This window comes from Dasypus novemcinctus, chromosome 28, assembly GCF_030445035.2.
Source record: "Dasypus novemcinctus isolate mDasNov1 chromosome 28, mDasNov1.1.hap2, whole genome shotgun sequence".
Classification (NCBI taxonomy): domain Eukaryota; kingdom Metazoa; phylum Chordata; class Mammalia; order Cingulata; family Dasypodidae; genus Dasypus; species Dasypus novemcinctus.
Genome location: NC_080700.1, coordinates 31864891 through 31879317, shown reverse-complemented (window position 1 = coordinate 31879317; position 14427 = coordinate 31864891). Strand labels below are relative to the sequence as shown.

The 14427-nt window shown below is 37.6% G+C and overlaps 1 protein-coding gene across 3 annotated transcripts in view; it reads left to right on the top strand.

The window, feature by feature from the left end:
* The window catches only part of WDR27 (WD repeat domain 27), a 397567-nt gene that overhangs the window by 40186 nt on the left and 342954 nt on the right, over positions 1-14427 (top strand). For 2 of the 3 annotated variants that reach the window (XM_058289717.2, XM_058289719.2), the window contains exons 4-6: positions 1865-2006; positions 9718-9842; positions 13620-13733. In XM_058289717.2, coding sequence (XP_058145700.1) covers positions 1865-2006; positions 9718-9842; positions 13620-13733 — 381 coding nt within the window. The remainder of the gene's footprint in view (positions 1-1864; positions 2007-9717; positions 9843-13619; positions 13734-14427) is intronic. The other variant, XM_058289718.2, reaches the window with a different exon arrangement.

Here is a 14427-nt window from a genome sequence, read left to right as displayed (position 1 = left end):
GCTAATTTAGGCCCTGCATGATTTTATCACCTTCCAGAGAGAATTAATGTTTGCTTCTGGCAGATGGCTATGCTAAGGGCACTAGCAGTCCTAGATCACCCTAATCCAGTAGTGGTTTAAGATCGATAATTCAAAGATGGATTTCAGTTCTTGTGAGGACTGTTCTCTTTCCAGTTCATCCTTACTCCTAGCTGTAGTTCCCAAGGGTTTTGGCAGCATGCCCTTCTTTCCTGCTTTGGTAGGTTGTATTATTATTATTTTAAGAATGTATTTATTAAAATCCATTCATAGTGTTTTGCAGAAGAATATGTATATGTTTTCAACACTAAGGCAATTGACTCTATTCTCAAAAATACTTTGTGAGAAGACAGAATTTTTTTGCCTTTTACCCAGTAAGATTTTTTTTTATGCTTGGAAAATGATAGATTTAATATACCATTCTTATCCTTTGTGGTAGATATCTTCAGGGGGAAAGCGGACCCAAATGCTGGAATCCCCTCTCTCAGTTTTCTTTTTCTCTGGAATCTTGGCATCATAAGTCTTCATGGCCTAAGATGCTTCTTGATACCTTAAAAAGTAGATAGAGGGGAGTGGATGTGGCTCAAGAAGTTGAGCACCTGCCTGTCACATGGGAGGTTTTGGGTTCGATTTCTGGTGCCTCCTGAAAAACAACAACAACAAGCAAAACAAAAGAAAAATGAAAACAAAACCAACTTAGGGAAGCTGATGTGTTGAGTGCTGGCATCCCACATACAAGGTCCTAGGTTCAATTCCCAGTCCCCAGTACCTCAAAAAAAAAAAAAAGATATATTATTTTTAAAATAATTTTGTCCAGTTTTTCTTGTTCTTCTCATCAGGAAGGTTGGTACAGATTAACTAGTCTACCATTACCAGAAGTAGAATTCTCCTTGTCCTCTTTTGAATGATAAACCTCATATGACACTACCTACAGAGTGTTAATTTGTAATCTCCTCAATTTACCATGGACAAAACAACGAATTATCTATCCCTATCCCATCCCATTTTTATTCCTTTTGTATTTCTTTTTATCTTATTGACATCATTCACACAGAATTTCTTCTTTCCCTCTACGTCCATTGGAATCAAAGTCTTCAACAAATCATTTCCTTTCTCTCTCCATTGCCACCACCTTAATTTAGATGTTTATCAGATCTCTTGGGGAATATTTTGATACCTTCCCATTTGTTCTCTTTAGGCACCTGTATCTCTCAGCTCTAGTTTCTTCTTTATGCTTGTAGCAATACTATGGTTCTGAAGAGCAAATCTGATAATTTAATTCCTTTGCTTAACCATGTTTTTACTGGTTTCCAACTTCTTAGAGCTCTATTAAAATCTCTTTCATAGTTGGAATTACAAAATTCTTTTCATACCTTGGTCCCAGTCTTTCTTTCTAGACCCTCATGTTCTTTCTTTACTTGAACCAGCAGTTTCTTAAACATACTTACTTATCCCGGCAACCTGAATGCTCACCTCCTCTTGCCTACTCCATATTCTTTTCCTTATTCTTCAACATTCTGCTCAGTTATTACCTCTTCTGTCATATAGCAGGCAGGCCATATACCCTTGTTTAATCAATAAATATTCAATAAATTAAAGGACAAGGGTAACCTGAATCATTTAATAGTATGTGTTGTATAGATACTGAATAACAGTGAAAGTGTTGAGAGAATAATTAAATAGTACATGTACAGGAATTTTCATGAATAATATTAGCAACAGATATATAAAATATGTTTGAAAAATTCAGTCCATTTAATTCTTTAGGTTTGCATTTATGTTTTCTATTCTTTAAACGTTGTCTACAACTATCTGTGATGTTTTTGTTCTTTGTTAATTTTTTTAGCTTTTAATTTTAAGGGGCCACCATCAGTCAATTACTGCTGTGACTTTTGGAAATAAAGTGAATCCCCTTCTTATCTGTTCTGCATCAGAAGACTACGTTATACTGTGGAACTTGGATGAATGTAAAGAGAAAGTACTTCAAGGTAAATGGAATTGTAAAACATATTTTAAAAGCATACAAAGGGAATAACGCATCTTTAAATATATTTGGTCACATAAACAGGTTTGGGATCATTTTTGGTGCCTTTAACCTTGAACCAGGCTTTTAAGCTGGGTGTTTTACGTGGAATACATACTATGCCATTCGTAGTGTTAAACTGATTTCATAGGCTCATTAGTTTTACTCTTATGTAGTTATAACCTTTGTGGAAATCTGAAAAAATGTAGGCAAGTAGAATTATATTCTTTACTTACACAGCACGTGTTTCTTGAGTACCAAGAGATTTCAAATTGGAGATCCAGTGGTGACTAAGAAAGGCTTGGCCCCAACCCCTATGCAACTTAAAGACAAGTGAGGAAATTGACAGCCAAAAACATAAACATGTGTAGGCAAATAAGCAAGACATCCACAGTGAATTGTGGGAAGTGCAGTGGAAAAAGCAAATAAGATGTTGACATAGAGAATGGGGGGGACCGTATTTTATGTCGTATTATCTTTGAGAGGGTAACATTTAAGCTGGAGGATGAGAAGGAGTGGGTCAGCAGAAAAGTGGAAAGCTTGTAAATGAGGAGAGGCAAGAGGTAGTCTGGGAAAACTATTTTAGGCAGATCGATCAGTATGTGCAAAGGCCCTAAGTGTCAATATTGACCTATTTGAAGAACTAAGAAAGTGTCCATATGGTTGCAGCATGGTGCTAGAAAGAGTTTTATGAGATGGGAAACAGAATTTTATTGGATGAGGTTGAAAAGTTAGGATGGTTTGTGTGTCTGTTGGGATTGTATACTTGAAATCCAAATACTTTGATTACATAAGACTTTCATACTAATCTGCTGGAGGTACAGTTAACGTTGGGGTTTAAGATATAGTTAGGGGATTTGAATCTCTGGACTGATAATGTGATAGCCAGGTCCTGAGCCTCAACAGACTCCAGCACCTACAATCTGATTTATTGGACTTACCACACTCAGCTAAGATGGAGTTGAAGAAGGACAATCACCACACCATGGAGCCTAGAGTGATTACAACTGAAAATGGGAGGATGGCAGCCAGCATCCATGTGGAATCTGAGCCTCCTCTTGACATAGAGGTGCAATGGACACAACCAATCCAATGTCCACATAGAAGAGGTGGCATTGGATTGGGAAAAGTGGACATGGTGGACGATGGGTATGGGGAAGGGCAGGAAGAGATGAGAGGTGGGGGCGTATTTGGGACGTGGAGCTGCCCTGGATGGCGCCTCGGGGGTGATCACTGGACATCGTGGATCCTCACAGGGCCCACTGGATGGAATGGAGGAGAGTATGGGCCATGATGTGGACCATTGTCTATGAGGTGCAGAGGTGCCCAAAGATGTACTTACCAAATCCAATGGATGTGTCATGATGATGGGAACGAGTGTTGTTGGGGGGGGAGAGGGGGGGGTGGGGAGGTGGGGTTGAATGGGACCTCACATATATATTTTTAATGTAATATTATTACAAAGTCAATTAAAAACAAAAACAAAAAAAAAAAAACAATAGTGATATGGATTTTACTTCAATTTAGGAGATGATATTTGGCCAGTGATCTCCATAATGCTCTGCCCCTTGGTCAATTCTCATTTCTCATCTATTTGACTTAGTGTTCTCTTTCTCCTTCCTGGAAACGCTTTGTGTTTTGGGCTTTCAGGACACTATATTCTGGTTTCCTCTTACCTCATTGGTCACTTTTTCTCAATCTCCCCATTCCTCTTCTGAAGTGTTTATTGTGTAACATATGTACAACTCAAACTCAAAATTTCCTCTTTTAGCTGACTTCACTTGTACAATTCTGTAATATTAATTACATTCACAATGTTGTGCTACTACCACTCCCATCCATTACCACAACGTCATCATCCCAAACAGGAACTCTGTACCCATTAAGCAATAACTCTCCATTTCCCCAGTCCCTGGTAACTTGTAATCTGCTTTCTGTCTCTATAGATTTATCAATTCTGGATATTTTAAGTAAGTGGAATCATGTAATATATACTTTTGTGTCTGGCTTATCTCACTGAGTGTCATGTCTTCAGCGTTCATCCATGTTGTAGCAGGAATCAGAACTTCATTTCTTTTTATTTTTGAAAAATATTCCATTTTATGGATATACCACATTTTGTTTATCCATTCATCTGTTGATGGGCACTTGGGTTTCCACCTTTTGGGTATTGTGAATAATCCTGGTATGAATATTGGTGTACAAGTATTTCTTAGAGTCCCTGTTTTAAATTCTTTTGGGTGTATACCTAGGAGTGGAATTGCCAGGCTGTATGGTAGTTCTATATTTAATTTTTTGAAGAACCTCCGAATTGTTTTCCACAGCAGCTGCACTATCTTACACCCAAACCAGCAATGCAGGAGGGTTCAATTTCTCTACATCTTCATCAACCTTTGCTATTTTCTTTCTTTTTTTATTAAAAAAATTTTTTTTTAGTAATAGCCATCCTAGTGGTATCTCATGGTGTGTGTTTTTTTTTAAGATCTATTTTTTATTTATTTCTCTCCCCTTCCTCGCCCCCCCCCCCCCCAGTTATCTGCTCTTTGTGTCCATTTGTTGTGTGTTCTTCTGTGTCCACTTGTATTCTTGTCAGTGGCACCAGGGATCTGTGTCTCTTTTTTGTTGTGTCATCTTGCTGCGTCAGCTCTCCGTGTGTGCAGCACCATTCCTGGGCAGGCTGCACTTTTTCTTTTTTCACACTGGCCGGCTTTCCTTATGGAGTGCACTCCTTGTGTGTGGGGCTCCCCTATGCAGGGGACAGCCCCATGTGGCACGGCACTCCTTGGGCGCATCAGCACTGCACATGGGCCAGCACATCACATAGGTCAGGAGGCCCTGGGTTTGAACCTTGGACTTCCCATATGTAGGCGGATGCCCTATCCATTGGGCCAAATCTGCTTTCCTCATTGTGGTTTTGATTGGCATTTCCCCGATGACTAATAATATTGAGCATCTTTTCATGTGCTTATTGATCATTTGTATAACTTCTTTGGATAAATGTCTATTTTAGTCCTTTACCTGTTTTTAATTTTGGTTCATTGCCTTTTGTTGTTGAGTTATAGGAGTTCTTTTTATATCCTAGATATTAAACCCTTATCAGATTGGAACTATTTTCTCCAATTCTGTAGGTTGCCTTCACAAACTTGATTATGCCCTTTGATGCACAGTTTGGTCAAGTTCAGTTTATTTATCTTTTGAAGCTTGTGCATTTAGTGTCATATTTAAGAATTCTTCGCTTAATTCAAGGTCTTGGTGATTTTCTTCTGTGTTTTATCTAAAAACTTTATGGCTTTAGCTCTTACAGTTAGGTTTTTGATCCATTTTTGGTTAATTTTTATATATGGTGTGAGATAGGGGTTGCATTTCATTAATTTGCCTGTGGATAGCCAGTTTCCCCAGTACCATTTGTTAAAGAGATTATTCTTTCTCCATTGAGTGGACTTGTACCCTTGTAAAAAGTCAGTTTGTCCTAGATATGAGGATTTATTTCTGAAATCTTGATTCTATTCCATTGGTCTCTGCCTGTTCTTATGCTAGTGCTATGTTTTGATAAAGGTAGCTTTTGTACTAAGTTTTTGAAATAGGGAAGTGTAAGCCCTTCAACCTTGTTCTTCTTTTTCAAGATGGTTTTGTTTATTCAGGTCTTACCATTCCTATGAATCTGATGATTTGCTTTTCCATTACTATAAAAAAGCTGCAGGAATTTTTATCAGACTATGTTGATGCTGTAAATTGCTTTGGAAAGTATTGACATCTTAACAATATTAAGTCTCTCAACCCACAAACAGGGAAGGTTTCCCTTTATTTAGGACTTCTTTAATGTCTTTCAGCAATGTTTTGCAGTTTTCAGTGTGTAAATCTTTTACATCCTTAAGTAAATTAATTACTAAATATTTTATTTGTTTGTATATTCTTATAAATGGATTCTTTTCCTGATTTTCTTTTTTGGATTGTTCATTGCTGGTATATAGAAACAAAACTGATTTTTGCATGCTGATTTTATACCACTTACCCGCTAAATTAGTTTATTAGCTAAAACAGATTTTTGCAGATTCTATGTGATTTTTTATGTATTAGGGTTGTGTCATCTGTGAAGAGAGATAGTTTTACTTCTTCCTTTACAATTTAGCTCCTTTTGTTTCACTCTCCTTTGATGGTGCCTTTTTTTATTCAAATCTCCCTGACCTCTTAAAAAAAAATATATATATATATACACTTTATTTTGTTTTAAAGATACTTGGATTACATAAATGCTACATAAATAATATGGGGGATTCCCATATGTCCCGCTCCCTCCCCGTCCACACTTATGCTAAGTTCAGCTTAGAGAGAGGCCACATTTGAGCACCAAGGAGGCTCTCAGGAGGCTCTCTTAGGCACTCTATAATACTAAGCTAAGTTTCAATTTCAAAAGTAAATGTTCTTAAGTATCAATATCAATGGTCCATCAATGATCCATTCTCTTTCATTAGTCACTGCCCCTGTACTTGGGGGATTGTTGGTGTCCCATTAGAGAATGTGGCAGAACTCCCCAGGATGGGAATTCGATACTCTTTCAGTTAGTGTGTGAATCTCTACCTACCATGACAGTGCCCTGTGAACACTTGAATGCATTCATATGCCTTACATCTATGCCCCAGGTGAACCTCCTCCCATGCATCCCCCCATCACTGACACCCTACACCAACGATCCCCCCCCCGCCACAGTTGTAACCCTGCTGTGATCCAAACCTTCTTAAAAAACAAAGGCAACAAAATAACCAGAAACAATTAATAAGAAAATGAAATAATAATGATGGTTTTCAAAATAACAAATAAAATACAAAAAATTAAAAATAATTGGAATAACAAAAAATAATTAAAAGAATCTAAAATTTTAAAAAAATTAAAAAAAATTTTTTTGCCATTATGTCTTTCATCACTGAAAAGAGCTGTTGTCTCGTGCGTACAGTGACTTTTTTCCCATTTATTCCCCCAGTGTCTCCCTTATCTTTTCGTATTGCAATTACACCCAGGCCTTTGATTTTTGAAAATATTTGCTGATAACTTTCACTTTTATATCTTCTTCTGAGACCTTTTACCTGCCACTTTGTTATCTCCACTTGGATGCCTAACAGGCATCACAAACCTAACATGTCCCAGTAGGCTTCTGGAGTCACCTCCTCCCCCATAAGTCATCTTTCTCATAGTCTTCCCTTCTCAGTTAGTGCTGACTTTATCCTTCTAAATGCTCAGGTCAAAAACCTTTGAGTTGGGAATCAGATGTGGCTCAAGTGACAGAGCTTCCGCCTACCATATGGGAGGACCTGGGTTAGATCCCTGGGGCCTCCTGGTGAAAAAGAAGAAGAGAAAGCATGCCTGTGTGGCAAGCCAGTGCCCACACGAGTGCCCATGTGGTGAACCAGGGTTGTGTGCAAGTGAGTCATGCAGCAAGATCATGATGCGTCAAAAGAGACACAAGGGAGAGTCAAGGTGAAGTGCAGCAGAGACCAGGAACTGAGGTGGTGCAATTGACAGGGAACCTCTCTTCCCATCATATGTCTCCAGGATCGAATCTTGGTAAATCTTAGAGGAGAGAAAATGAGAAGACAACACAGACAGCAAAAAGAGCAGGGTGGGAAGAGGGGAAGGGGGGGAAATAAATAAATAAATAAATCTTTAAGAACAAAATGAAAAAAAAACCTTTCTTTGCCACTCCTCACCCAGTCCATCAGTAAATATTGTCTGCTTTACCTTCAAAACAGCCAAGACCTGAACATTTGTCAAACTTCCATTGCTGCTACCTAGGTTCAAGTCCCGAAATTCTCACACCTGTATTATTGCAATAATCCGTCTCCCTGCTTCTACTCTGTTCTATGCATCCCCTTGTGTTTTACTCAACACAGCAGTAAGACTGATCCTTTAAAAATTGGAGTCTGGTTATGTCAGTCCGTTACTCAAAACTCTCCAATGTCTTCTCATCTCATCCAGAGTAAAAGCCAACAAGCAACAGCCCCTGTCCCCTCCTCAGTGACTTCTGAGACCTCATTTCCTACCATTGGACATCCTAGGCACAGTCCTGCCTCAAACCTTTGTATTTGCCATCCCATCTTAACCAGGAAACCTTCCTCTGGTAACATCACTGCTTAATGTGTCACGTATTTTAGGTCTTTGCTCAAATGTCTCCTTTCCTCTGAGCTTCTGACTACTGCTCTGTACTCCCTACCATCTTTTCTGCTTTATTTTTCTTCATAGCCCTTACTTCCTTCTAATAGTCCATGTAACGTATTTAATTTTTGTTTGCTTTGTTTATTGGTTTCTAATTACCCCCTAACCCTGGAGTCCAAGTTTTCTATGAAGGCAGGAATTTCTATCCATTTAATTTTTTCTATATCCTTAGTGCCTAGAAAAGTGCATGACATTTTACATGTAGGTACTTGTTCGATCAGTATGAATAGTCCTAGAAAAATAGAACCTCAGTATGATATATTTTCCTCCCCCTGCCCCTACCCTGAGATGGGTCCCTTGTCTGTTTGCTTATTGTTTCTGCTGTTGTCTGCTCTTTTTTTTTTTTTTTGGTTTGTTTGTTAGTTGACTGCTCATTGTCCTGTTTGTTTTTAATTTAAGAGGACAGGGAACCGAACTTGGGATCTCCCATGCAGGAGGAGAGTTCTCAACTGCTCGAACCATATTCACTCCCTGCTTATCTGTTTTTGCTCATTGTCAGTTCATTGTTTTTGTTTGTTGTTTTTGCTCTTTGTCTGCTTGTTGTTTTTGCTTGTTTTTTCTCATTGTCTGCTTGTTGTTTTTGCTCGTTGTCCACTCATTGTTTTTGCTTGATGTCTGCTTGTTGTTTGCTCATTGTTTGCTTGTCTTCTTTACGAGGTACCGGGAACCAAACCTGGAATTTTCCATGTGGGGGGCAGGTACTCAACTGCTCAAGCCACATCTGATCCTCCTATTTTCTTTTTTATAAGCTTGTTGTTTAGACTAGTGTAACATCTAGCTATTGACCTATTAATGCTGCAGTACAAATGCAAAATCTCAGGGCCAAACCACAATGAGAATTTACTTTTGGCTCACAAGGTTGTAGGTCAGCTGGAGTGGCCTTTCTTCGCACTGCAGTTGGCCAGAGCACTTTTGCTCCACACTTACTCATCCAGGAGCAGTGGGCTGGCCTGGAGATCTTGTTTTCACAATCGTGGCAGAGGCACCAGCGGGTGAGCAGCAACACATGAGGCCTCCTATGCCAGGGTTCAGAACCGGTGCTATCCCTTCTATCCACATGAGAATGGCCACAGCTAGTCACATGGCCAGCTCAGAGTCAGGGAGTAGACACAGGGAGTAGAGAAGAATTGGGGTTACAATTCAGTCTACCATGACTCAGGACGTGTGTGTGTGTGTGTGTATGTGTACATACAGCACTTGCTGCACCTGCTTCCCTTAATAATGCCAAATCTTTTCCCTAAGTATAATTCCCATATTCCAGGTATTTTCACAAGAATTTTTTTCTACTCAATGTTTTTAATACTACCGAAGAGCCAAAATCATGCCTAATGCTCATTGTTATTCACCATGTAATTTTAAAATAGAGATTGGAATTGTCAATTATTTTCTCATAGAATTATTGTCGAGTTATAGATACTAATGTTGAAAGCATTTAGTGCACTGACACTAATATTTTAAATTTACTGTAGGGTTAATTCCTCGAGGGATTGTTATCGGCACTCTTTTGGGAAAGGTGCTTTGTTTAAGATTTAGTCCAGATGATCATATTGTTGCAGTGTGTGCTGGAAATAAAATATTCATGCTGGATATTGAGGTGAGATTTTAAATATCTTATGTATGAAGTTTAATTGGGTGCAAAGCTGATGTGATCTCTCTGGGTGTTTAGGTCTTGCTCTCCCCTCTCATTTTTCTCCTCTCCTTTTTAAACAGTATTTTTAATTGGGCAAGTGTTTGTAAAGATGTTAGGGGCAATGGATGAAAATATATCTTTATCTAGTAATTGGAAAGTTGCTGGAATCTGGTACCACTGATTTAATGAAGTATTAAACCTTTACATGAAATCTGGATATCATGAATGATTTTAAACAAAATGTTTAGTAAAACTTTTCTTTCTCTGATTTTTCCCCCTACTTTAGTGACCTCCTCTTCAAAACCCTGATATGTTAGTGTTTTTGTTTATCTGTTTATCAAAATTTGCTTCTTATTAAGAATCTGACTTCTCTCACTTATTTCTTAATGAGGATTAGTTGAAGTTAATGTGTTATGTGACTTCTTTCAAGTAATTTGATTTTAGATTTTGTATTTGACTTTGAAATGATGAGCTTTGACCCACATTAAAATAATGGCAAGGATTAGAAAGCAGAAAATAGATGGATGGGGAAATCTGAAGGAAAATATTTTGTTTCCTCTGAATTCAGCCCACATATGAAGTTAAAATCTTACTCATGTTCAGCTTGAGACTTATTTTGGAGATTTTCCAAAACCTAGTATCATATATTGTCTTCTCATTGCCCAGATTAATGCAGTTAACAGAGTTCTTTGCCTAGAAATAATTTTTTTTTTTTTGCCATAGCCACTTAAAAAATTTAGATTAGGAAGGATAGTAGGCATAAAAGATTAATTGATTATCATGGGCTTATTGTGTGCTAGGCATTTTGAAGGATACCAAGTATGTACATTTCTGACTTCAAAAAACAATTGGTCAAATTGTGAAACTGAGGCCCACACATTAAAAGAAGTTAAATATAACATTGCTAAGTGAAGTCACCACAAATGATAGAAAGTATTCTAGGAGATGGGGAGAGGGAGTTAAATAGTTTTCTAGTACAGTTGCCCAGAAAAGCTGCATGGATAAATTGGTATTTGGGCTGTAAATATTTAAAATGTTCTGTGCAAACATCTTTTGATGGTTAAGTGGATTAACATTAGGCCGCTCCTTCTTATATAACAAAACTAACCATTAAAATCAGAGGAAATACCATCTTAGATGTCACGAAAATGAAAACAAAATAAACTAGGAAGATACTTAAAATTGTTAGTATTTGCAGGAAGATAAGATGTCCCAGTAGGAGAAAATGATAAACGTCCGGTTAGGACCCAACCACACACTCAAACATGCAGGAAAATGGAAAGTAAGGGAACAGATGTTTGATCCAGACGTGCACACATTGTGTAAATTATTTTTTTTTCATGCTTCCTTTTCCCATCTCCCCAAATAGAAACTCTAAACGAATTATGCATTAGCTCCCCATCCCCCTGCCCCCTGCCCCTGATGACCTGTACTCTAATTTCTGTCTCTGTGAGCTTGCTTAGTCTCCGATATTTTCCTTGTAGTTACCACGGAGCTTAAATTTAACATCCTGAATCTAGAACAATCTTATTTGCTTTGACACCAACTTAACTTGAATAGTTTACACAAACTATCTTCCTAGACCCCTCTATCTTCCCACCTTTATGGAGTTCATCTCACAAATTAAATGTTTATGCATTAAGAGTCCCAAACCACTGATTTCTCATTACATTGTATTCCTTTGCTTTTGAGATCCCATAGGAGTAAAAAGTACAGTTACAAACCAAAAATACAACAGTACTGCCATTTTTATTTGCTTTATTCCTTCATGTGGCTTCTATCTTCTGTCTTTTGTTCTTTCCCTCCAACCTGCAGAATTCTCATTAACATCTCAACTCACGCTTATCTGGGAATGTCTTAAACTCTCCCTCATTTTTGAAAGTCAGCTTTGCTGGATATAGAATTCTTGGTTGGCAGTTTTCTGCTGTGGCACTTTAAATATGTCATCCTACCGCCTTCTTGCCTCCATGGTTTCTGATGAGAAATCAGCATTAATCTTATTAAGGTTCCCTTGTATGTGACCCATTGCTTCTCTCTTGCAGCTTTCAGAATTCTCTTTTTCTTTGGCATTTGACATTTTGATTATAAAATGCCGTGGCTGAGATTTATCCTCTTGGGAGTTCGTTGAATGGCTTGAATGTGTGTATTCTTACCTTTTATTAAATTTGGGACATTTTCACCTGTTATTTCTTTGAATATTCTCTCTGCCCCTTTCTTTCTTCTTCCTCTGTGGCTCCCACAATGTCTATATTAGTTTGCTTGGTGACACCCTACAGGTTCTGCCTCCCTTCAGTTTTTTTTCTTTGTTTTTCATCTTTCTGCTCCTCAGACTAAATGATTTTAATTGTCCTATCTTCAGGTTCTCTGATTCTTTCTTCTGCCAGCTCCAATGTACTGTTAAATTCCTCTAGGGAATTTTAAATTTCTGTTACTGTGGTCTACGGAACTCTGAGGCGTCTCACTCTGCCATTTCGATAGGGAAGTAAAGATATGTTTAAGTAATATAAAATATAACCATAAAATATCAAAAGGACATAAAATATTTTTTAGGATATAATCTTAACCATAGATAATTAACTAGCTTTACTATTTAGAGAGTGGAGGAAGGGAGTTGAAATCTATATATCATAACACTCAGTGTCATAACTGTCCTTATTAATAAATATGTTATGATCTTGCCTTTTATTTTTATAATCTGATGGTAATTGGCATTATATGTTCAATATTCTAAATATTGTTTATAAATGTCTATATGTTGCATTATAAAAGAAATATTCTGGACTTAAATATCTGTTTAAGTCATGAGACATATTAGGAGACATTTATCTTATCTAAGTTGAATACTGTAAAGTTTAAGAAAAAGACCCTATCCTTAGGTACCTGAAATCCCTGTGGATTAATTGACAGGAGGTGGCTGTGATTTTTAGGAATCCCTGATGTTCTCATCACTATATTTATCAAGCCACATTAGGGAATTCTATCTTGCGGTGTTGTCTTACAGGGTGTTGATATGGCACTAAGAGGTTTTAGGAATTTAGGAAGAAAGAATAACTCACTGGTTGTCATTTATACATTCTCTTTTTATATTTTAGTAACTCCGTAACAGAGAATAGATGCTGTAGGATATAGAGCATAGGATAGATGCATTTGGATGACAGTGAGAGAAAAAGAGAGAGTGAGAAAGAGGAAGGAAGAAGCAGGGGAGGAGAAGGAAAGAGAAGAAGGGAAGGGGTAGAAAAGAAAGGAAAAAAGGAATGGGAGAGAGAAGAGGATGACAAGTAGTCGAGAATCCAATTCTGCCTCCCCAGGGCTTATTCTGGGAAAAACTTGGCAGCAGAATGCAGCCTGAGGACAGAGTATAAAATATGGACAGTAGGAAGACAGGAATTAGTGAGAAGATGCTTGCTCCATCATCTTACTTAGGGTCAGTCTTAGTTTGCTTCTTTTAAACTTGCTGAACCCGTGGCCTTTGACTTCTTATGCTTCCCTTGCTCAGTCATCAGCCTTTTTACTTCTATAGAAGTAAAAACCTAGAATCTAGGATGATATACAAATAACTGCCTATAATGATTTGAATTATTCAAATTGAATAGAAATATTTCAATAATTTCAAATTTGGAAAAATGGATTTGATAGAGTTTAATTTTAATAAGAACTATCTTCTGTGATAAATGCCTAACTTCTCAATAATAGTAATTACCAAATATTCACTTCCTAATTTTTCTTCACAAATTATCCTAGAATCAGTCAACACTAGTTGAGCTGCAGGGCCATCTGGGTCGAGTTACTGCAGTTGAATTTTGTACTTGGCAAGCAAATATCATAATCTCAGTATCTGAAGATAGAAGCTTTAAGGTAAGGAGATGAGCAAGGTATTTTTAGATATCATGAGTGGTTTAGTACTACTTATGAAAACGTTTCTGGTTTATGACCACTGTCACATACATCACTGGGTTTTTATCACAGTTCCGTAAGGTAGCTATTATCCTGAATTTAGACACAAAAATAGAGGCTCAGAAATGCTGAATGTTTTGGCTGGGGTCCCTGGGCTGGGCGAGGGGAAGCTGGTTTTGGATTCCTTTATGTCATACCTGTTGTGACCCTAGAGTTCCCAGTCTGGCTTGAGACAACTGCTAGAATAATTTAGAGCCAAGCCATCTCTCCTTGAATCCAGCATCTTGGAGAGTTAAAATGTTAGTTTAAACCCACAGTATTTCCTCGGGAACTCAGAGCAGAAGAACCATTTTCTAAAACCAGAGGATACAACCAGGACCACCCTGGGTTTAAGAAAAGAAGTTAGATTAAAATGCAAATTCAATTTCCATTCAACTCCACACTAGCTAGCATCAGCATTATTATTTATTGACAATGTGAAGATATTATAAATTGTAATTGAAAGAAAAGTTGAAGGTAATTAATGTACCTCTGCAAGACAGAGAGAGGAAAATAAACACGGCAAATATACCTTCCTTTGTCATTTTAAAATTTCTGTAGGGTAAAACTTAAAATGTATTACTTTTCCTCTCCTCTGTCTGGATAGAATCCCAGC